This window comes from Netta rufina, assembly GCF_964035555.1.
Source record: "Netta rufina genome assembly, chromosome: 1".
NCBI classification, from domain to species: Eukaryota; Metazoa; Chordata; class Aves; order Anseriformes; family Anatidae; genus Netta; species Netta rufina.
This window is the reverse complement of record NC_140123.1, coordinates 184,162,219-184,187,228: the sequence shown is the minus strand read 5'-3', so window position 1 is coordinate 184,187,228 and position 25,010 is coordinate 184,162,219. Positions and strand designations below refer to the sequence as shown.

The following is a 25,010-nucleotide window of genomic DNA, read 5'->3' as shown; positions in this document are numbered from 1 at the left end:
AGTTGTTTAAACAGCAATAGAAATACTTTTATGCTCCCATTGAGTAAGGAAATTTGAATGATTTATTTTCTGTGCAGAAAGCCTCTAGTATTACCTTTCTGTGTTTGGTTGGTCTTACAATCTTGTTTTAAATGCTAGGTGCAAGCAGTGTTCAACTCCAAAGCCTATTAAGAATCTAAGTTCCTTGGCAGCAGAACCACGACCATCATGGGAACCAACCGAAATAGCACAAGGTCAGCTGATGTGATACTGTCCTAAAAGTGTTTTGTGTTCTGATTCTTAAGTGTGTATACAAAATAGCTTGGTTTGCAGGTTGCAGTTTTGTACAGATGGCATGTAAATTGTGGCTACCTTTGAGTACAAAGCTGTAAAATTTATTCACCTTTTACAAACTGAAATTAAATATTTACTTTTTTTTTCCTAGTATGAATTAAATATCCTATACGTTGAATAGTTTATTCTACCATAGGCGTCACTAGTAAAGCTTGTCATAGTACTGCTGTAATTAATCTTTGTTTGCATCAGTTCAGATGTCTTTTTTGAGCTGTGTACATGCTTGCAGTATTAGAAATTAGTAATGCTTTTCCTTTTGAACATGCAGTTTTTATGACCTGACTAAAGCAAGTCTTATTTAATGATTAATGAAGTTAAACTTTTCATCTGCAAGCCATATCATGCTAAGCATATTGCAGAGTCTGAAAGAAGTACTATATAAGAGGAAATATACAATAATCTGTGTGTTCTTGCTGTGTGTTTTCCCTCTGTTACTTCATGTAGTCAACACACAAAAATGGTGGAGGGAAAATGGAGCTTAAAACTTCATAACACGTGAAGGAAAAATAAAAGCATGTTTTCATGCTTATTAATTCATGTTCTTATATATTAAGTCGGAATGTCTAGTAATATCTAAGCTTGATAAAGATTTCATAAAAGAAAAAAGTATTTGAGCAATACAGTGGTTATATGAAATTGTCATTCTGTTAAGTAAATGTAAATACATATCTAACTGTGTTGCAGCAGCTATGACTGACATGTAATCCTCAAAATGAAAGCATTGTTAATTAAATGCTTTTCAGCATTTATTTTATGTATATTATTCTTTCATCATCTGTATTTTCAGATTAAACGATAACCAAGAAGTATATCAGATAAAATATAAAATGGCTAGCCAATTATCTGCCCAGAAGAGATTGATGCTGAGTTGCAGTAACTTTGTAAGTTTAAGATGTTTGCAGGATAATGGTTGCTGTTACCAGCGAGATAATGAATATAGTCACTTATAATGGATTATTTTCAGAACTGCCAGTAAAATTCTTCTGAGTAAGGGTTTACCTGGTAGCTTTTACTATGTCATATAAAAAAAAAAGTGTTTTCTTCAGAAGATATGTTTTCAGGTGGAATACTGTTTTACCACTGAATTAAGAGCAAGTCTCTTTAACTTCCATAAGAGAATAAGAGTAGGAGGACCCTACCAAAAGATAGTATCCCTGATCTAAGCAAATATTATCTTTTCTTTTACTGGGGTAAGAATATTCTAAAATGTCTCTGTATTTGTAGAGCGTCACTTGTTAAAGTGTTTCCAGGCAAACTGCAATGTGCTCTCAAAGTATGAACAGAGAGCCTGATTTATGCTTTTAATTACAGTATTCAAAGTAAGTTACCAGTAAAGGAGGGATAGTGTCAGTTTCAGTTGTTACGGTCTTGTGTATTCACTACATAAAACAAGTCTATTTTTTTCTTCAGTTTTAGGTATTGAACCACTTCAGTATGTTTTTATTATGAAGTTTACACTGGTTGATGGAACGGGAGCACTAAATGCATACCTTTTTGATTATGTAAGTAAACCTTGGTAAAGGCAGACTATATGGATTCTGTGCATTTGGAGTTTATTTGTTACTAGAATAGCAAATGCGTATATGTAGAAGTATTTGTTCTAAGTTACCTGCATTGTTTTATGGTGACCACTACAAGTGTTATAATGTTATTGGTACTGTGCATCAGTGAAGATGCACAGAATGTGACTTTTAGTAATTTTTCAATAAAATATCAGAGTATGGAATATCAAAGCATAATGTCAAAGCTGAAGCTAGTAGGTAATTTTATCTTTCCATAGACTTTTATACATGGTGTAATTTCACTTTTTTTGGCAGTGTTATATTCTGGAGCCTGAAAGCTGTGTGAATGAGTTTAAAGATTTACACAGGTAGCTTGTCAGTTAGTTCAAAATCTCATGACTGCTTTTTTTTTTTTTTTTTTTTTTTTTAACTCCTAGCAGAATCTAATATTAGTTGTCCATTTAGTAATTCCTGGTTTGTTGGTTTTTCCATATGAAGTAGAAGAGGCCTTGCTTCCCTTGATCCCAGGCTGTAGCTATAGCCAGACAGATTAGTCTTTGATTCCTGAAGCAGTTTATTCCACTGCTCTGCTAACCTTAGGTAACCTTTGCTAACCTAATTAATCTTTCCGTCTTCTCTGAAGCAACCAAAGGCACTGAAGAACACATACTTTTCCTGTCACTACACACTGAATGAGTTTTCCTTCTGAAGACTGAAAAAACGTATATGATAGTATTATGTACATATAAAACACAACCGTATAAAAGTTTTTATCTTTTTTTTCCGTATCAGAGTTCTTTGTAAACTCTGATCATTCTCAGTGTTGTTCTGGGTTCTTTTCAACTGGCCCACATTTTCCTTGAAGTGCTAACCCAGTACCCTAGCATAAGTTATTGCCAGATAATGCTTCTGTCCGTAACTATAATGGTGATCATGGAATTTCTTGCTTCCTGATTCATGCTTGGTATAATCCCTTAATTTCTGAGCAGAACCTCAGCTTTAAGAAATTATTTTACATTCTTTGTGCAAAAAGTGATGCAAAGTGACTTTGTGCAAAGTTGATTTGACTTGTTGAAATCCATTATTTTATATAAGTATCTAGTGGAAAGTGTTTTTGTTGTTGTTTTGTTTGTTTCTGTCTTAATGCCCTTCCAGTTCATGAAAAAATAATTTTATTCTTCCCTCCTGTATACTTGCAGTTCCCTCAGCTTTGTTTTGCTTGTAAACATAGTGTACGTATTTGTTATTCCATAAAGCATGTCACATGAAAAATCCTCAAAAGCACCAGATTTAGGACAGCCTACTGCATAATCCACCTCGGATGATCTCATATTTTGACAGTAAACTGCCAATAACTACTCTTCAGGATTTTTTTTTGTTGTTGCTCTCCTTTTTACTCTAATTCATAAGCTTTATTATTAGATTACCAGTTTGATGCACGAAGATGGTTTGAGGAAGAATTTTCTGTAGAACTGAAGGTGAATGATTTCTGACTGAAAAGAGATTGTCATTGCTTCTTACATCTCCAGTCCAGGGCAGAAGATGATATTAGTCTAGCTATCTGCCTTAGTGAGTTTGCTCCTTCAAATATATTGTTCTGTGCAACAAAAATGTGTGTCATTCTATACTTTTTTTAAAACATATGCATGCACACACATTTTAGGTATTGGCATAGATTTTCAGATGGTAGATTGACCATTTTGAAAGGGGAAAGCAATCAAAAAAGTGAGAAGAACTTGGTATTAAATTGTAACTTTGTCTTTATATAAGTTCATCTGTGTGTTTTCTTATTCCAGTAATTCATAGCTGGGAATATTAGGATCTCAGAATAAACTACTGGAGTAATACATCTGCCCAAGTGGAAATGAGTCAGCATAGTGGCACTTAGGACTTACAATTTTCTTCAAAATGTGTCAGAGAAACAATTTTGTGGGATTTTTTTCCCTGCAGTAATACACTGTAATACATAGTACTATTAATGCTATTAAATATCAATTGTACTATATTTATATATTGTTTTACTAAACAATCACAGAATCACAGAATTTCTAGGTTGGAAGAGACCTCAAGATCATCGAGTCCAACCTCTGACCTAACGCTAGCAGTCCCCACTAAACCATATCCCTAAGCTCTACATCTAAACGTCTTTTGAAGACTTCCAGAGATGGTGACTCCACCACTTCCCTGGGCAGCCTGTTCCAGTGCCTCACAACCCTTTCGTTGAATGTGACTTTGAAAAGAATGATTTTCCTTGTCTAATTTCAAGACTAAGTAAAAATAATAATGGGGAAAAATGTATTTTCTTAAATACCACAGTGTATTAGCAGCAAAGGATGTCAGAGACTGCAAACCTTATTTGAACTAGTCGTCTTCTCCTTCTACTGCCTGTTGTCTTTTTGTGTAAAGAAATTAAACTGCAAAAGGAAAATGGGGGAAAAAGATTTTAAACCACCTCTTGATTCAGAATTCCAGAAATCTTTAATTCAGAGTAGCCTGGATTCTTATCAGATATTGCTCAGTACTGCAGCTCAGCTGCAGGAAAAAGAAACAACAGTTCTTTCTGAAGTGCCAGCTGCCGTTCCTGCTAGTGGTAACTTCAAAGGCAACCAAGCCCAAACTCTGGTCCTTTAGCATCACCTGAGATGGAACTGAGCTACTTTACACCAGCTTCCAGCCACACTTTTATAGGAATGCTCTCAGTTCTTTTCTTTCTTTATGTAATCATTGAAGGAATATATTTAAAAGGTGAATAGTCAGAAGAACTTGGAGTGAGAGGAAAAAGTAGTTGTGTGTGTCAGTTTTGCTACAGGATTACCTGCTAACTACCAATCAGTTCTGTTAAATGTCTTATACACAAAAGGTAGATTATTCTGTGTTTATTTTTTTTAAAAGGAGCAATTGCCATCAAAAATTTGAACTCACTTTGGAAGCTATAAGGTGAATAGCCCTGAGAGATACAAGATTAGGTAACAAGCTTGGAAAGAATAAATGGGAGTTTTGTCAGTGATGTTACTGTATATAGTTTAAAAAAAAAAAAAAAAAAAAAAGAGGTTTATCTAACATTTCCTTGCTCCATTTGTGTTTTATTCTTCCATGCAGAAATGCATCCTGCATCATGAGCCCGTCTCCATTGTTTTTAAGCTTTCAAAAAGTGGAACTCAAAGAGAATTCCACTTGAACTCCCTTTAAAGTGTGAAAGTATGAAACCAAATTGCAGTGCCCCCTTGTTTTCAAAGGGCTGACTGTCCTCTCTCACCTTAACATTGTCTCGTAATGGAGATTTATGAGAAATACTTGCCAATTGCATGTACACACTTATGTATGCAGGTGAATTAGTAATATATAGAGAGTTGGGTGGCGGTAGTCCCTAAATACTAAGGAATACTGAAATACAGGCTACTGTTCTTTCTGACAGTTTGTTGTCTTCCTGTTAAAAATCATATTTTTCTTCTGTTAACTCTCTGGATAATTTAAGTTCTTTAAAGGGACAGGCTAATGGTTTCTTACCCTTCTTCCAACACTTTATGCTTTCTGTTCTCTTTCAGGAGAAGTTCTTCCAAATTCCCGCCTCTGAAATCTTAAGTAATAATTTTCTTCAGCAAAAGATGCAGATGACCATGAATACACTTTGTCCTCCAGGAAGAAAACTAGGTTAGATTGATGTTATTTTAAAGGGGGGTGAGAAGGGAAAGGGTCTTTTTGTCTGTTGTTACATATGCGAAGTCTTAAAATTGAACTTATGCATGGGCAAAACACAGAACTAATAAATTCAGGGAGTCTGTAAGGAGAGTTCCAATTAATATGCTTTGATGTATTTCTTCTATATAACTCTATATAAAAGGGTCTAGAAGACCCTTTTGAGAAAGAAAAGTAATGATGCAGTAAATCTTCACGTGGCATGCAGGGGTGTGTGAGTACAGTTGTGTTTAGGTAGGCACTAACATGTTGATTGTATTCATACAGAAGTATGCCAGAACTGTACTGAATGTCACAGCACATTAGGGTAAACTGAAAGGGAATTCAGTGTGTAGCTCATGCTGCAGGTGAGATTCTTCTTCTGAATGCACATACTGATTTAGAGCATCCCATGCTACAGGAAACATCCGTGGAAATAAAGCAAAAAAGCTTCAGTCCAGATTCATTCAAAGAGAGTTACATACAGTATTTCTGCTATGGCAGAAATTATCTATGCCCAAACCACACACATCCAAGGTAGCCACAGCTCCAACCACAGGAGCATATTCCACAAAGTACATGGATATCGATGACAACCATACCAGAGTCTTTACTTTTAAAAATTAACCCTGGTGTAAAAGATTCCATTTGAGACCAATTTCATTAGTCTTAGTATCACTGAGATGAGTTTTTATTATTGGGAGGTCTTCATGCTACACTGTTGTACAACTACAACCAAGTGGTGTGGGGGTGGGACTGGTCTGGGAGGCTGATTGTCAATGAATACCATGTCAGATGGTGCAGGAAATTTTAACATACAAACCGGAATACTAGTTACGAATTTTAATTTCAAATTAGTAATTCATTTTTATTCTTTTTAAATATTTTACATATTTAGATCCTAGTTAAGATCCTGCTCAAGTTCTACTTCTATAAAAGTTAGAAATGAATATTAAATCATAATTTGGTTTTGATTTGTAGATGACTTGCCATGGCTGGAATGCTTCATCAAGTCCTATAACATCACAGATGGGAATAAACAGCAAGTTTATTACCAAATTTTTGACACTACAGTTGCTGAAGATGTTGTATAGTAATGCGTTACTAGTAGAAAGTAATTCAGTAAGAATTCTTTTCTTTTTTTGGGTGGGGGGTGGGAAAGGAGACTATATAATAAAACCTATGTTCCTTTCTTAGGAATTGAGTCTGTGTGCATTAAGTTTTAGTTTCTGTATTGAGTTAAAGATAATGGGAATTTTGATTTGATGTATTTACTACATTCCTGGCACACAGCCTTGTGATCTGAGTACAGTTGGAGGTGGTAAGCAATTGAGTGTCTGATGGAAGCAATCTAGTATCCTGCTATCCTTCAAAAAGACAGTGATGAGGTTACTTTAAACTGGTGAATTTTACTTAGAAAATGCAGTCAGAATGATGCTGCATTTATATATTAAAATAAGCATTGTCAGAGATATGGAAAAGGAGCTGTTCAGTAAACTTCAAAACTATTTTCTGCAAGCGTTTTGATGGTGTAAAAATATGACCATGTAATGATTATTACTATTTGGCCCTGTTGGAGACCAAAGTTGTTATCATGTTTATTGTATTGTTGTATCATGTATATTGTTTATATGTTATCATGTTTATTACCTGACTGTGTTTTCAAAGGCTCTCACATAGTGGGGTAAACTTTCTGTCAGATTACACTGCCCGTATCTGCTTCTGTCTTTCATAATCAGATAGTATGACTAAATTTAGAGAAGCCAAACCAATATAGTGATGTCATGGCTTGAAAATACTGCTCCAGTAGGAAAATTACTTGATGGTATTACGTTGCATTCAGAAGTATATAAGACAAATTCAGGACATATTTGTCCAGTGATAATTAACGTAGAAATCCCTGTCAAATCAAATGCTTCCCATCAGAGAAAAATCACTTAATATTTACAACAGCTGTTTTTTAAGGGAGTTAAGAAGCAAGATGCAATACTTGTAGGTAGATTATTATTTTGATAGTAGATGACACTTTTTTAATTTTTATGGGATGCTTACTAGACTATACAATTTGTCAATTTAAAATTTAATCTACATATTTTCTGATACTTCTGATACTCTAAAAGTTTATAGTGAGTTTATGTGCCATAAAACTGGAGAATGTGTTCTTTATTGATCAGTGTATGGGGAGAACAAATATTAAAGGGCGGTTATTACATATTTACTTTAAAAGCTAGGGAGAAACTCAAGTTTGGAATGGGGCTAGCAGTTTACTAAAGAGCAGTACTGACTTATCAAACATTGCCCAAGTCTGTGAACAGACATATAAGAAGAAAAAATAATTATAAAGGATATTATAAAACTTTAGACACTGGCAGGGTCCCAGTGATTTCAGAAGTTACGATTTAAATTGAAGACAATATTTTTTACTTGTATATAGTGCATGAAAACTTTTGAAGATATTTTGATTTTTAGGTTTTTCTTAACAACTGATAACAGATATTGATATTGTACATTTTATTGTAAATAAGTCTTTTCATCACATCCTGTTGTCTGAGATGCCTGTCAGAAAAGTGGCACTTTTCTGCTGTTGAATATTGTATTAAAACGTTTATTAAAGATTTTTCCAAATACTGTGTCTTTTGTATTCAAATTCTCATTCCTAGTTCATAAGACAGTGAAAACTTAAATCATGAATAGCCTTCCTCCAACAAAATTCATCAAATGAGTGTTTATATAGTTTGTTGATGGAAACATGCACATTTAATTCTCTTTCCAAATATAATTTGTAGAAATAATTTTAATTAGTAGTGAAACATTGCGTTTTACAATACTAGAGATCATTGTATAGAAAAAGGAATACTGTATAGAAAAAGGAATTCATGCACGGAGTTGAAAATACTTTGTTTCATTGGTAGCCTTTATATGGAGCAATGGAAGTCATTGAGATGGGACACTGACCTTTGATTTACTTGTTCTCATCACCTGTGAATGGCTGAATGATGGTTGAAAATCTTGAGATTGCTGTATCCTGGACCTCAACAGAGGGAGGTTTCTGGAAACTGTGCATTTCAGAGAGCAGCTACTGTTAGCCGTTATTAGCAACCTTTTATAATAGAAGTAAAAGTCACATGGTCGATTTCTTAACTATGTGATACATCACCACTGGGAAGTGCAAAGAATGTCTTTGGAGGAAGTATGAAGCAAATTTAAAAAAAAAAAAAAAAAAAAAAAAAAACACTAAGGAAACATAAACTCATCACCCCTCACCACCACCAATTGCACAGGTAAGTGTGTAGAAATGATAAAATTGCAATTAAAGAGAGATTTCAGGAGAAAAAAAAAAGCAAGAAAGCACGTGGAACAGTTTTTTCAGGGATTCCCATATGCTTGACTTCTGAAGTCCTTGTTTTAAGGTGGTTTAAACGCTTATGGTTGGAAGTCTTTCCAGTCACTTCAATTTAATCAATTTAGTTAATTTTGAAACTCCAACTAAAAAGGATGTACAATAGCAACATACGTTACAGAAAGAAGAAGGCATTTCTGGTAAACTGATCCTGCTGCTCAGTGGTGATTGAACTTTCTCCTCAGCTTCTGCTGCTATGGGATACAGAGATTCACAGACAAGACTTTGAAATGCCTTGCTTAATGCTAATCCTTTGGCTACAGAGCAGCAGGAAGTGGGATTGAAAAAAAAAAAAAAAAACAACAAACAAAGGCAGTGGAGCCGAAGCTAAGAGCCTTAGGTTTGCAACAGAAGGAAGAGAGTTTGTTTTAGTAGAGATGAGTGCTTAGCTCTTCAGTGAACCACAGTGTGTAATGTAGATAAATCTACATTACAGTAGATTTATCATGTTAAAATACGTGAGGCCAGCATGAACTGTGATATTTCAACAAGGAGCATAGAGTAGTTAAATAAAAGTGTATTTTTTAAAATATGTTTAAGTTTAGGTCAAGGTAGAATGGGAGGAGCATTGAAATTAATGCTTGCTTGAAATCTTCTTCAAATAAGCATTGTTGCTAGTGTACTGAACAGTAAATTGGAAATATAAGGATTGGAAACATTCAGCAGCAATGGGGAAGAAAAGGAAATAGTTTCACAGGACAGCAGCAAAGGCAAGAAGCAATGGTAAGGAGGCTTTATGAGACTGATTGCTACAGACCCTGTTCACATCATTTCTTACATATGGAATCTCCAGAAAGAAATGCAGTTTGTGGAAACATCCACCTGATGAAGGATTACCAGGTCTTAAGTGCTTTATAAAAGTAGGGCAGAATTATGTTATAATTAACGAGCCTATCTACAGCAAAGACATGATTGGAATACAGAACTTCCTGCATCCCAGAAAGACATAATGTATTTTTCCTTTTTTTCTGATACAACTTCAATATATAGTAATTCCATAACACTGCTGCCCTGTCTGCAGTTGTCTGCATAAACCCAGCAAAGTGAAAGTCTCGAAATCTCTAGTAGGTAGTTGCTTTAATTTGCATTTTTCATAGTAAACTAGGGGGAAATATGGTTAATATGGAAATAGACACTTGGGGGGGGGGGGGGGATATTTTATCTCATAACTGTTATAGTAGATATGCAAAGTTTTGAGCAGAAATCTGTTCCATACCTTCTGTGTGTGTATAGCACCTGAACTACCACTGATTAAAATACAGTTTTGTGAGGCGCCAGCTACATCTTCACAATGCAGTCCACATTTCTGAAGACTGGCTTGAAGACTATCAGGTAGACTTGAATTATGGAGTTATGAATCTGAATTATGGTGTTACTTCACTGAAATGAATTCTCTGAACGACAGCAGGTTAGAAATGTTGCTTGAGTTTTGTGGCTAGAAGAGCAGCAGAAATGAACAATAAAATCTGCTGATTAAACAGACATACGTACAGTCTTTATTTCTTCCTTCTCTCTGCAAATGGCCCCTTAAGCAACTCAGAGCCCCTCTGAATCAAAGTTTCAAATGACAAACTTGATTAGTCGCAGGCAGGATGTGTGTTAGTTGGGGGGGTTATTGCTTTTAATAGGGAGGGATAAAGGGTGCGCACCAGGGAGCAGCATCTAGTGCTATTACCCTGGCATAGCTGTACGTTAATATGATACCCCATCTTGAAGGAAACTTCTGTCAACATTTACTGTGCTAAAGGTGCAAAACCCCATAAAAAGTTGGAGGAGTTGCAGTGATTGAGTTTGACATAAGTGCACAACTTAAAGAGATGTCAAAGATCATCTTGACATGCTGCCTGTGGTCTCACTGTGCTCAGGCGCCCTAGCACATAAGTGTAGTGATGTGCTTAAGGTCATGCTGCTCATAAAGCTACAGTTGTCTTAAAGGTAAGGCGTTTGGCTTCAATTACTCTTCCACTGTGTGCTGTGTTTTATCAAGGTGGGCAACAGAAGGTTGCCCACCAACTAGTGATAAACAAGTAAAGGAGAAGGCTGCAGCATGATTTTCCACTAGGATCATTCATTTATTAGCATTGTGCTGCTGCTTGGGCCCTTGCTTGGGAAAAAAATAAATAAGGAATCTTGAAAAGTTTTGTTTGAAGGTGTGGGAAAAGTCAGCTGTTGTGTGTGAAACCTTGAAGGACAGTTAAGATCAAGGAGTGTCCATTAATTATCTAATAATGCACTTAAAATATATATATATATACTGCAACTTGAAAACCTTGATGCAGAGCTGTTGCCTGCCATGAGCTTTATGATTTTGGTAATGATTAACTTTTGGATTATTATTCCAATCTGCATGCAAGTGATTAACTAGACTACTATTTCACTGTCTTATTTGCAAACTTGTTCAATGCCTCTGGATCCAGTTCCTGGAAATTGTTTTTATTTGACCCAGGAGAGATCAGTGTGTTTTTCTTTTAAAAAATGAATGGGAGAAAAAATCTTGCAAAAATACCATATCCCTTATTAACTAGATACATTCTTGTACTTCTCCAAGTGCAGGGGCCCGCTCAAATCAGATTATTTTTTCTGGCAATTACACAGTGATACCTCACAAAGTGTACCTTGTCACAGCAAGCTTACCAAAGCATTGTAAAAATAGCAATAGTTTTCAAAGCTCATTTATCTGTTCTTTAAGACCTGGAAAAACGGGAATGTCTTTGGCCTACTTTTCAATCTGTGTAAAGAGGTGGCTGATCTGACGTGATAGGGCAGGGAATTCTTAACTCATTTCTTAGTGGCTACAGCAAAACTACTCATAACCTCATTTTAAATAGAGGTCATTGGCTAATATGTGTCAGGAAAGCATAGAGCTGTACCTAATACTCCTGTCAAGAGCAAATGCAGCAGAGCAAATCAGAATTGGAAATCAATTCCAATTGAAACTGACACAAGGAAAACTAAAGCAGAGGGAAATGTGACACTGATATATTCTGCTTTCAGTAATTCGGCTTTGGTAGAGAATTCTGGTCTGAAACTTAAACCAAATAATAAATAAAAATTCACCATGACAAAGCATAATGAAGCTACTTAGATTAGAGAGCCCACAAGAGAGACTGTACTGGAAATTGCTGTTTTCTTATTGAAAATTGACTTGTCTTCCCTGAGTGTTTCATTCTTCAGGCATTTCTTCTGGCAGTCAGTTTATTTAGGTTCCCAATCCAGTCAAACCAACCTTCGGATTTTCCAGCTTAGTCTATCCAGCAAGGCTGACAGCTGATTATTTTATAGGAACTGAAGTCTAGCTATCTGTATCAGCAAGGAACTGGACACTGTGATCGCTTTGGGATTCTGACCACATCAGATGATAAGAAAAGCCACCAATGTTCATTAACAACTACTCCATGCAGTTTTTCCTCTCTGTGGTGATGCAGTTGGAAGACTGTTGTACAAGGAGTTAATGATACATGTATGCATGCTTGCTCCCTTCCCATGTATGTAGGTGCACCCTGAATAGCCTGTGAGTGCTTATCAGCAGTGTGATCCATGATTACTCTGGTGTATGCTTCTGTACCATGGATGCCATGCAACTTGCTCTGTGCAACAGTATTAATCAGGGTATGCTTTATCAATGCATAAGTAACCAGGTTGCATGTACTCAGTAGGTATCCAATAAATGTATGTATCGTGCATTGCCTTGTGTACTTCAAATACTATATGCACCTGTTTGGGAACTATGCCTTTACTGGTCTTTGCCCAGGACTGCCCAAATGGGATGGCTTCCATAAGGAATATTTTCAGGCCAGGGTGCTGAACCAGGGGGTCATCCAGTTCCATGCCTTGGTCCCATGCCACTGTCGGTTTGATTTTCATGCATGGGTCTGACGCTGACATCTGGTTTATGGCCATAACTGGGTCCTGCACTGTGTCCCAGGCTATAGGCACACCTCTGCTCCCTGCAGCTTTCTGCCTGATGCTCCCGCCTTTGCCCCACATCACCGTTGCTCCTATGGTAAGGCCCAGACCCCCTATTACTAGGTGTTTGAGGGGCCAGCCTGTTCCCCACGTCATTGCAGTGCCAGTGGTGCTGCCTGTATCTGTCTGTGGGCTGGGCGGCAGAGGTCCCTCGGGCATTGGTGTCTCTTGTGCCACCGGCGCTATCCCTCCACCCACAACATCTCCTTCTGGTCATGTGCATTCCTTCTTGATACTTCACTGGACTGCATCACTGTCCTCACACACCAAGGAGGCCTGCCTCTCCCCTTGCTCTCCCAGTCTTCTTCCTGCCACACAAGCTGGCAGTCACAGGGCCTAGATGCTCAGCGAATGGTGGGCCAGCTGCAGGGGGCCTGTTTTATCCTGGGGCCATGGTGGCCACTGTGACCTCAGCAAGCCTCTGATAGGGTGGCACACACATGGCCAAAGGTGGCTGTGTTGGGAGCAGCCTGGAAGATGCCCTCGTGGACAAGGAGGAGGGTTGGAGGGCTGAGGGCCCCTTTTCTGGGTCTGGCTCCCCTGGGTCATTTGTCTTGCCAGAGAGAAATGCTGCCCCTCAGCCACAGGGACTGCTTTGCACTTCCCATCCTGTGCCCTGGGTTTATTTTTAACACTGTTTTTAGGTAATTTCATTCTATTCGTTATGGAAAAGAACAGAGCAAGCTGCATCTTGTGAGCAAGACTGAAGAACAGTTGATGAACCTCGCCAAGGACACGATCTCTGAAGCATGCCATGGTCCACAAGGAGGGGCTTGTCTGATTCTGTAGTTCTGGGCTTGCCAGTTTCAGGAGGGACTTCAGATTGCTGTAATCATTTCTGTAATTTCCATTCTTATATCAATAAACCATCTATCCAGCTTTGAGTGTTGGTGCCTTTCTTACTGAGATCCTGAAAGCAGTGGCACTTCCTTGGTGCAAAACACCATTGCTCTTAGAACATACCAGTACTTCTCTGTTTTTCCTTAAATCCATTCATCAAGGTGAAATATTAGAAAAAAAAAAATGCAACTGTTGGTCAGGATCTAAAGAGCACTTGAAAAGTTCAAAATAAAGGCAGCATATTGAATCTTGGTGTACAATAGCAGTCTCTGCACAGTTCCAAAACATGCATTGGCAAATATGCATAATGCCTGGTGGTAATGTGGCAATATAGCCCCCTAAGCTCTTCCTTTACGATTTGTGCTTAGCTCCAGGAATTAATTCGATTGTAAAATAAATTTATTCTGAGTTAAATAAAAACAAAAAAAAAATATCTTGATTTAAAAATTATATTTCTGATCTTTGCATAGGGAGTAGAGGAAAACAATTGCCACCTGGCACTGTTTGAGTGTAAATAAGCTAATTTTTTTAGACAACAGTAGAGAACGAGGTGCTGTAATGGATGGGATCAAAGATAGTAGAATTGCTTTCAAGAAGCATACTCAGTATCCCATTTTATTTCATTGCAGACTAGAGTTGGGGGACAGGGTATATGCAGGAGAGGAGGTATATCCTCACCGACGAGCCTGGCAGCCCACTGCCAGCACCTGGGCACACGCACACAGCACAGCATGCTGTCTAAACTCTGTAGCCATAGGAGCAAGCTCACAGGCAGACTGTGAAGCCTATTTACTCATCCTTAGGGATGCAGGTGACCAAGGGTATTAAAGGCTGATGGATGTAATTTTCTTTTTCATCCATATGTTCCCTTCTGTACCTCTGGCAGTGTAGAAAGGGTTTGATACAGGCAGAGCCCAGGCTCCCAAGCTGATAAGATACTGACATCTTGCTATTGCTGGCTCAGATGTTCTGATTTTAGTTAAAGAGGACTGCATGAAAACTAACAGTGTAATAAATAATGTTAGAAAGCTGTTAATTCAAAAATTCTAGTCTGTTCACTGATGGAGCAGAGCCAGACTCTTAACGAGAAGTGAGGTTTCAGTAAACAGAAATATATTTGGTCATGATCCATAAAGGGCTTGATTTCTCAAATTAAGAGCAGAAATAACGTGGGACAGAAATGCGCAATTTTCTACCCTGTTCTTTTTTATCAGCTGAAAAACACATTATTATATACTTAAAAGTTTATTCTTCCCTGTAATAGATGCATACAACTTAAATGGTAGTTGGCAATGAAGGACTTGGACATTTTAATCAAGAGAAGAACTTAACACTTAAGGCCTAATTGTGCAAATAACCCATCTGTCTTGTACACTGCAGAATCAGAGTGATATTTTTAAGGCTAAATCAAGCCCTTAGAAATTAGACAATCTGTTGCCACTTCTACCCAGCTGTACTTTGCACAGTGGCACTATTATCTGCTAACTCATCTACTACTAGGCAACATGCTAGTGGAAGGAAAGGGCTTCAAATAATTGAGCAAATGATTATCACATTTCTTCTTTTAGTGGTACTGAAACTGTCACAGCCCCAAAGGTATACATATTCACTGAAATAAAATATTTCCTTTATAAATGTACTAAAGAATTCGTTAGAAATGTCTCCACAGCTTTATCTTAACCTGGATTTTATCATTATTTGCAGATATTATGTAATAAGTGCTTTTCTTGTAAGATCTTCATGACAAACCCTCTAGCATGAGCCTTCGACTCTTCCCTTTATTCTGCACTGGGGATCTCTCTGTCAAATATCTGCAGGATATTTAAGCTTTTCTTGTTTACCTTTGTTGTTCAGGTCATATAAAGATGTTTTCAAAGGGAAACATACTTTAAAAATAGATACACCAGTGAAGGGTGATGACTGAAAATTAGTTCAAGTGAAAAGAAGAGACATAGATACCAGTAAGACTTCATGGAATTCTTCTGCGTAATCATCCAACAAGACTACAACATATATTTTAAGTGTTGCCATAGGCTCATTCATTTGGTTAACCATCTGTCCACCGAGGTAAAATCCAAAGTCAAAACCTATATTTCTTGAGGCAGTGTCTAACATCTGGACAGTCCAGTCCTTTTTATTTAGTTATTATCTTTTGCAGCCACTTGAGATAGAGCTTTGTGAACCAGTGAGCTTAGCTTCAAGATGTATCAGTAAATTCAGATATTTGTTTAGAACAGATGAAAGAAATGAGTGGTCAGATTTCAGATACTGTTTTTCAGTATCTGCAGAAATTGCTAATATCTGAAATAGGCATTCACAGCTGTTTGTTTGTTTTTGGTTTGTTTTTACTAGCATCACAGTGATAGAAGAGCACTTTAATTCACCAGGTTCATACTTCAGACTTAGCTGAGAAGATCACACACAGAATAATAATAAAAAAATAAATTCTGACTCAACGAGCTGTAAGGGATCAAGGCTTGGTCATAAAAATCCCCTTTAAACAATAAGTACATATTTCATTGTAATTTACTTAAAAGAGTAAGACGTCAGCCTAAACAATCATTTTATCTTGTTAGAAGTGCATCTGAAATATTTGCTATTTGATCACCATGGACAGAAAACATCTAATACACATTATTTTTTAAGGCAGTCAAGCCAGGGACCACAGCCACAGTTGTGAATCCTTTGTGTTATGCCCTTCACAGACAGCCATATGGAGACAATCCTTGTCATAGATTGTGCGTGTTTATGATCAGATGCAACACATAAATGAAACAGATGAAACGGAGGGATGTGAAAGAAAGGACGTCAGGATAACAGTGTAATTAACAAACTTGCATTGCTACAGGCCAGCTCACTGTGCTCGTTTTCCCTGAAGGGGCAGCATTCCAAGTCCACTGACTGCAAGAGATCTGTTTTCTGTTCTTAGTTTTGCTAAAGGTAGATAGTCAAGATTTCAAATATTGCTCATCTGCCACTTAAGAACTATATTCTTGAAGCACTTTTTGGAGAGCTGCTCAGCTTGTCTTCTGGAAAGCTGGCTAGGGTGTTGCGTCATTAATTTTTTGAAGCTTTCATTCAGCACTCCAAAGCATTACTGTGTTATTCCTTTTTCTAAGAAAACAGGCTCAAAGCAATGGGACATCATACACACCATATGAAATAGATCTTTCCGTTGTGTTAAAACTATAACAGGAAAGCTCATGTGTGTGGAGAAAAACAAGTCTAATTTATGTTCATTACTTTACACTTCTGAGAGAAATAGAAGAAACTCATGGCTATGACATATGTTAAATATAATTTTAAAAACACTATATGTACATACTTTTTAATTTCAAAACATTTCCAAATTGTGTTAAGCTACTAGATACTGCTTTAAGTTTGCACTAGGTAGCTTTTTGCATGAGAATTACCCTGTAATACTTATGCAAAAATGCAATGTAAAAAATGCAGTGTTAAAATACATAATAAAAAAGATGTGTTGATTTAAAACTCCTTATAACTCCATATAACTCCATCAAAAGGTGGTTGCCTTCAGATTTAACAAAGTCAGACATCGGACCTAGTTCAAGAAAGACGTTAAGCATATTCTTTCTTTTCTGAGTCAAATTGATTTTGTTTACCTTGAAGAATCAAGCTTTTATTGCTTATGTCCGAGTGCCACACAAATTTGAGTTTTAAGGGATCAGATACAACAGCAATTTATACTAAGTCTTGCATCCTATTATTGGGCTAAGTCTATTAAGATGGCAGGTGGTATACAAATGTTAACAATCTGTTTAACCTCAGCACTTACGCTTCTGAAGATAAATCACTGCAGGTCTTTCTCCTGGCTTTTTTTTATTTTTTTCTTCCTGCTTGTTTGTTTAAATGTGTGTGAATATGTACTTGAGTCTTCGGTGTTACTGCAATTCATGGGTTCAATTAACTATACATATGCACTTAATACCTATAAGGATCCAGATTTCTGAATATGATACATTGTGCTTCTGTCAGAATTTGTTCAAATTCAGGAAAAATATTACTGTTCAACAAATTCAGCACACTGACTCAAACTATCATGAATAGTGTATTGGAGGTAGCGGCTGTGAGAAACATCTCAAATAATTTTCTTTAGACAGGATCTTCTGTGAACCTATTTTATTCGTGATTGCAATGGCGGGCATCCTGTCAATCAGGAGTGCATTTTAGTAAACAAATCATAACCTTTTATTCCCTATTACCCAATGCCTGATCACCTCCTCTGTTTCCTCATTGGCTGAGTACTACAGGTTCACAAGCTACTCGACACTGCTCTATACAATATATGTAAGTTTTTTCATTTTTTTTCAGCACTTTAATTTAGCCTTTCTTATGTTTTGAGATCTTGTGGTCTTTGTTTTACTGTTCTCACACTGCTCATCCTGTTTTTCTCAAGCTTCTACCTTATTTTGGAACAGTGAGACCTTCTACTGTCCACTTATCTACTTAACATTTCTCCTTGTTATGACTACACAACTACCTTTGAATACAGAAAATTAGTTCTCTACTGCAAAAACACAACTTTGTTTCTCACAATTGCCTCCTCTTCTTTTCTTACTCCTATTGTTGTTTTTGCAGCTCTTCACATACCGCATTTTTGATTTTTTCCAACATTAAAGGGCAATATTTGTCTTTGGATGTCATGGGGGATGACAGATATTCAATATCATTATTATTACAATACCAACAAATAGTTGTTTGAGCCAATTCTATTCAAGTTATCACAAAATTAGTTTCTTACAAATGTTTCTAAATCCCCAGGAAGTGTCATCTTGAGCTACTCTATGTAGGATCTTGTGTTTTGTTTTTTTGTTTTTCCAGAATATTTTTTTTTAGATCAGTCAAATTCATCCCATTTGATCTACATATGTACAGCAACTAGTATTAATTACAGTGCACACTCCTCCTTATAAGGTTGTTAATAAATCTAACACTATTTGATTCTAGAGTTCTATTTTTGCAAACTTATCAAACTTATTTTCTAGTTCTTCAATATATTTACAAGAACTTTTTCTAATTCACTCACTCTTAACCAAGGTAAAAATCACCTTGTAAAACTGTTAAAAAGCAAGAGAATTTTACTAAAGGATTATGTGGAGTCCACTTAATTCTGCGTGTGGTCTCAAGGGGGCTTTGGATTTGTGGGTCTTCAGTAATAGTTACATTTGGAATTATTGCCTCCAGGGTGCAAGCTCCCTTTCATCCTAGGGGCAACACCTTCCTGGATTTATTGCCACATAGCCAGTACCACTCCTTGCCATTCAGGACAGGCCATCTGGTTACAGGATTCTCATGTTGTATCTGGTGTGCATTATGTATATTAGCATTCCCGTGGCTACCATATTCAGTACAGTATAGATTATTCCCTATTTCATGGATATTTCCACACCCAGAGTCAGTACTATTGCCCCCTGAGTTTTCTATCAATGTTGTTTAAAAGACACCTTTGATAACACAGTAAGTTGTAGCCAGGATTATGTGTAGGGAACTCAACTTCAAAATCTATTCCTTCCTGGGACTGTGTATGATCCATCATTTTTAGAAATCTAGAGAATCCAGACACAGATGCTGCTGGAAATAGCAATCGGGGACCAGGCCTCTTCAGTCTTTCTAGGCATCTGGGTGCATATCCAACAATTATTTCGAGATAGAACTCAAGAGATGTTCTGGATTAATTGGAAATGCTGATTTTCCCTCCATCCTATCACTAATCCATTGAGAATAGGTATTACTAAAATAAACTTAAAATACATAATTTCTATGTATATATACACACCCCTCTAATAATTAAGAAATAATAATTAAGATAAACAATAAAAATCACAAACAAATAAGGATTCTTCTAGTGGGGATTGAATACCCTCCTTTCTTTTTCTTCCACTTCCAGAGAGCATTCCCTGGAAACACTCCAATTCTGTGTAATTCAATCCCCTTTTACTCATTAATTTGTTAAGAATTCTTCTAAGGAGAAGTTAAAGGTTTACAATAGATAATTTTAACAGTTTTAACCTTAAAAGTCTATGTTAATGCAGTCTCTCTGGTATCAGGGTTAACTGAAGGTTTTACCCACGTATGAGTCCACCTTTTTTCAGATGCTTTTACTGTTGTCTCAGTAGTCAGGAGCACATGGAACAGTCTGTCCCACTAAGGTTGTAGTTTCAGTTCTCTCCATGTTTGCATCAGATCCCAATCTCCTTCTCGGAATGGATGGATCAACACTTCCAAGGGTGGGGTTTGAGCTAACAGTCTATGGGTCCTGAGAGATGACAAAGAGGATGACAGCCTCAGTATATAGTTCTTAAGAAAAGCATCTTTTGTCTCAAACTGAGGTAATTCATTCCCTTTGTCCATGTACAGCAATCCAAATAATATTTCATATGGTGAAACTCCCACATCTTTTCTTGGTGCAGTTTGAATTTGGAGAAGTGCCAAATGTAAGCACTTTGTTTGGGGAAGATGAGTTTCCAGAACTTTAGTCAATTGTTGCTTATTGTCTGATCCTCTCCACCCTTCCAGAAGAGGAAGGATGCCAAGGAGTGTGAAATTTCCACTTACTTTCTAGAGTCCACATTAGCCCTTGCAATATTTCTGGCATAAAGTGATTTCTTTGATCAGAGTCAATATTTTCAACAATTCCATTCCTGAGAGTTATTTGTTCTAGAATTACTTTAGTTACTATGTTTGCAGTAGCAGATACTGAAGGGAAAGACTCCACTCACCCTGACAAAAGATTGACTAAGACTAATAAGTATTTAAATCTACCTACTCTAAGGAGTTCTGAAAAATCTACCTGTACATTTTGGAAGTGTTGAATTTCTGTTTTTTTGCTCCTTTGGGCTGACTGATGATAATTTTACTATTTACCTTTTGACATACTACACAACTCCTGCGTACTTGTTCAGCTAGAGTATATATATGAGTATATATATTCCTACACATACATATTTCCATAGCACAGCGTCACACGTTGCTTGAATTCCCCAATGACCCTCTTGATGTAAAACAGTTAATATTTGCCTCATTAGTACTTTATTCAGCATTTCTCTCCCATCAGGGAGTATCTATTTTCCTGTGGACTACATGACTCCTAATTCCTTAAAAAACAATTTCTCTTAAAACTTTTAAGTTCTTTTTAGCTTTGGGTAGGGGTAGCTCAAGAGTTCCCTGAATCCTCTCTGGATTTATTCTTAATTCCCCCCTCAGACATTAGATGCCCTAAATATTTGACTTCTCTGTCTACGAATTTTAATTTATTTTCCAATAATTTCAAGCCCTGTTTTCCCAGAAATTCAAATAGCTTGTTAGTGGCTTCCTTCACAGCTGTTTTATCCTGTCCTAACAATAAAAGATCATCCACATATTGTAATAGTAACACCCCCTTTGGAGGTTGGAATTACTCCAAAATTTGTTCTAGAACTTGCTCAAATAAATTGGTGGCCCTGTAAACCACTGAGGTAAAATTGTCCATCTGTATTGCTGCTTCTGCCCCATTTCAGGGTCTTTCCACTCAAAGGCAAATATATCTTTGCTCTTAGGGTCTGAGGGTACCCCATTAATAATACTGTTATTCCAGCCTAACAATTTACTATTTGAATGCCCAATTTCATTATCAAACCCTTTCCCAACAAGTTAGTCCCTGCTTTGGGTACATACAAATTCAGCACACTGACTCAAACTATCATGAATAGTGTATTGGTGTAGCTGCTATCTGTGATCACCTTTTACATTGACATGATCATATGAATACATTAGTCTGAGACCTTAGCCTATTATCTAATAAGAAAATGTAACATAAACTCACTACCTGCAAAGTCTTATGACTTTCTTAGAAGCTGAAGGTGATCCTTGAGCTCTTATGTTCTGGGGTTATATACCAGAGCCTTGATATTGTGCATAATGCTCTCTAGGTTTGAAAAGTAACTAAGAACTGAATTTTTACAACTTTTTGATCGTGCTTTGTGTACATCCAAGTCAAGCAGGAATCAATTTTTGAAAGTTTCCCTAAGGTTTCCAGTGCTGTTCTTCATTTTCAAACAAGATAAAGATGTTTTTATGCCAGCACTCATAGCATTCGAGTTGAGATTGACATAGCCCTTCTTTGAATCCTGATGAATGATCACTGTCTTGAGCATTTTATCTCTGGAAATACAGAAATCAGACTTCTTGTTGCTTCTTAAAACTCAATGGACCTTATTCATCCCCTGTAGAATTATGATGATTACAAAGCAATTAGGTCAAAGCGAAACAGATAGGTCATATAACTCATGAATAAGTTCACCATGTATGGCTCTTTCTATATAATAGAATGAAGACTTAAAACTATTGCACTTAATAGTGAAGATTTAGTGTTGGCTTCGGAACGTTCTAGATGATTGTTGATTAGACATTTGGCCTTAGCAACAAAATTTCTTGTGAACACAGAGAAAAACTCGAATGATTATGATATTAATATTTTTAGAGTGTCACAGTCACCAAAACCATCATGGGAAAGCAAGTAAGGATATTATGTGAGTACAGACAAAATACCTTTCAAACTTGTTTAATTGGCAAGAGGCTAGAGCTCAGTTCTTTCTAGTATGGAAAAGCAATTTTTATATATCGAACTCAAATTTATTGTGCATTGGTTTGGTACACAGGAATGAATTCCTCTAAATCCTCTTCCAGACTTTACCCTTAGCAAATAAGCTATCCATTACATTCTACCTTTTTGGGAAAAAGGTGTTTGTGTATATATTTTTAATAGGTTTAATGCTCCTCCCGAAATTTGTTTGAAATTGCTTCATCTATAACAAAGAACGTAGATGGAATTGGTGCACCTGAATGCAAGGGGAGATGACAACTCTAGTTTGATGCTAAGCTCTGTGGAGCTGCCTCTGTTTATCTCACTGCATTCTGAAATGCTGCCCTACCCTGAGAACTGATTTTGTGGAAGTGTAGCAGACTTCCTGGTCTGTGAAGTAGGTTCAAGGATCCCACACATACAGTGCTTAGTTGATGCTTAGTGTTAGATGGTAGCTGCTCCAAATTTCCTCTGGGTTCTGTGAACCCAGTTTGCTTCTGTGCTCACTGCTCACATCACTGCTGATATCCTGAATTGTCATCACTAGACCCTAAAAGCAGTTGATGCTCTCTCTAAACCCTCCCTGGAAGGCCTAGGCATTAGGCTTTGCACAGATACAATTCTTTTTAAAGGTGCAATTTCATAAATCATTTAAGCCCAAGGAAGTCCATGCTGTCACCACAATCAGTCCTTGGTCATAAGTTCCCAAGCCCTCCGTCATGTTGGTATCTGTAGTGTTGCATGATCTGGCTGACCAGTTCCCTGATGTACTCAGAAATAAGCTTTGTAGATTATTTCTTGCTTCCAGAAGCCAAGTGCCCTACAGTTCTAACTTTCTGTCCTGTTCTGCAAATTCTTTTTGATTTTTAAGAATTTGCCCATTAAAAGAAAAAAATGATAAAAAGAGAGTTTAAGTGCGATATTTCAATTTTTAAATTTCAGTGGATTGCTATGTGTGTGGGGGGGAAACGACCCTCTCTCCACACAAAAAGATATTTCTGTGGCAGAAAATTCACTTCCATAGTTATGTTTGTACCCCGCTGTGTTCCTCTACATTCCCTCTCAAAAAAATTGTCTCTTCTGGATTTGATCATGATTATTCTCAAAAATAAATAAATAAATAAATAAATAAATAAAATAAAAAAGGCTTAGCTTAAAACAAAATTTCCTTAAAAAGAAATAAAATGTGATCACTTTAGTCTGTGTTCCCACAAGTGCAGCTGTGGGAACAGTCACACAAAACATTGCTTTACCAGGACTAAGAAGGAGTAACAGGAATAAATAACTGGTGGAAATGGTGGAGGTCACCTCTTAAACTGGATTCACTGATGAACATATAGTGACAGGTAGCCATGGCTAGAAAGACCAAATGGGCAGAGCAAGCCTTGGATAAGGTACCACAAATATTTGTACTTTCTGTTTCAACTCATGATTAGTTCTTCAGATCTGTTGTATTAGAGGAAGTTTGGAGATCTGCTTAAGTTTCAAAATTGTCTTTGTTAATTTCAGAGTGGTTTTCAAAAATAATATTCTTAGATAATATCAGTCCTTCCCTTCAGGTTAAAAAAACAGCTTTTTACAATGCTTCACAGGCTGTATACCACCTATTCTCTGAGTGGAACAAAAGCTTCAGGACTATGTTAGCACAGTGAATCACCATACCAACCAAGCCCTAAACTGTACTGATCACACTAACATGGATGTTCAGTATTGAGCGCTAGCAGGACAAGCTTACCTTTTCCTATGAAACAACCCCAGTGAAAGACTGATTCCTCTGCTGAGTAGTTTCAGCACCTAGTGCAGAGAGCTTCATCCTTTTAAAGATGTGGGTAGCCCTTTGCCCTGTGAAAAGACCCTTGTTATACTTACTGTACGCTGAAGAAGGCAGAGTGGGATTTCACCCAGATGAGTCCCTGATGAGGGAGGAAAGAAAAGCAACTTTCTTAAGAAGCATTAAGAAGTGCACTAGAATAATCCAATAGGATTGTATTGACTAATCCTCAGTGAAGCTCACTGAAAGTTGTACACAATAGAGAAATGAGAGGAGATGGAAGAAAAGAGAACAACATTACAAGTGGATACAACTTGTTTGTGCTTCAGCTTCCAAAATAGCCAATGAGTTAAGATTGGCTATGTCCTTTCATATATGTATCTGAATTAATATATCTGTATTTTCCTCCAGAGCAACTTAAAACATTTTCTACATCACAAATTTTAGCCCTGTCTGAACTGTTAAGTCCTCACAATTACAAGTTTATTTTTAATTGATGGATAGGAAAATAAATGTGCCTACTTCCTAACAGAGTTGGATGACTTCTGAACATGGAAGAGCACAGGTGAGGCAAGTTCCAGTCTAAACTGTTCAGATGGTTCCAAAAATGAGTGTAGTGGTTTCAAAAACCCATATGGCAAAGCCATTACTCAAAGGGCACCTTTGGCTATTTCTGAAACACACAGACACATCTAACAACTAGAGGCTAGAGCAGCACATTACAGGCAGCCCCACACTCCCACAGAGACAGAGAAATGGGCAGAAGAAATGCTGCTGTGGACTGTTGACCCAGTACAAAAAATGGGCTCTGATGTGGCAAGGGCAGGCTAAAAATTCCTTAGTGAAATGAAAATGCCAATTATATCTAAACACAAATATTTTGCAGAAACTCATGCCATTGAAGGCTGCCTGCTGGAGCACAGACAGTATTCAGCTGGAGAC

General features: G+C 37.0%; 1 protein-coding gene across 2 annotated transcripts in view; it reads left to right on the top strand.

The window, feature by feature from the left end:
• Positions 1 to 6,612, top strand: part of POT1 (protection of telomeres 1) — a 71,811-nt gene extending 65,199 nt beyond the window's left edge. Inside the window, exons 17-20 of one of the 2 annotated variants that reach the window (XM_084306580.1) lie at positions 139 to 233; positions 1,744 to 1,835; positions 5,381 to 5,486; positions 6,492 to 6,612. In XM_084306580.1, the coding sequence (XP_084162706.1) occupies positions 139 to 233; positions 1,744 to 1,835; positions 5,381 to 5,486; positions 6,492 to 6,604 (406 nt within the window). In that variant the 3' untranslated portion in view covers positions 6,605 to 6,612. Of the gene's footprint in view, positions 1 to 138; positions 234 to 1,120; positions 1,196 to 1,743; positions 1,836 to 5,380; positions 5,487 to 6,491 lie in introns of those variants that run through there. The other variant, XM_084306581.1, reaches the window with a different exon arrangement.
• The last annotated feature ends 18,398 nt before the right edge of the window (positions 6,613 to 25,010 follow it).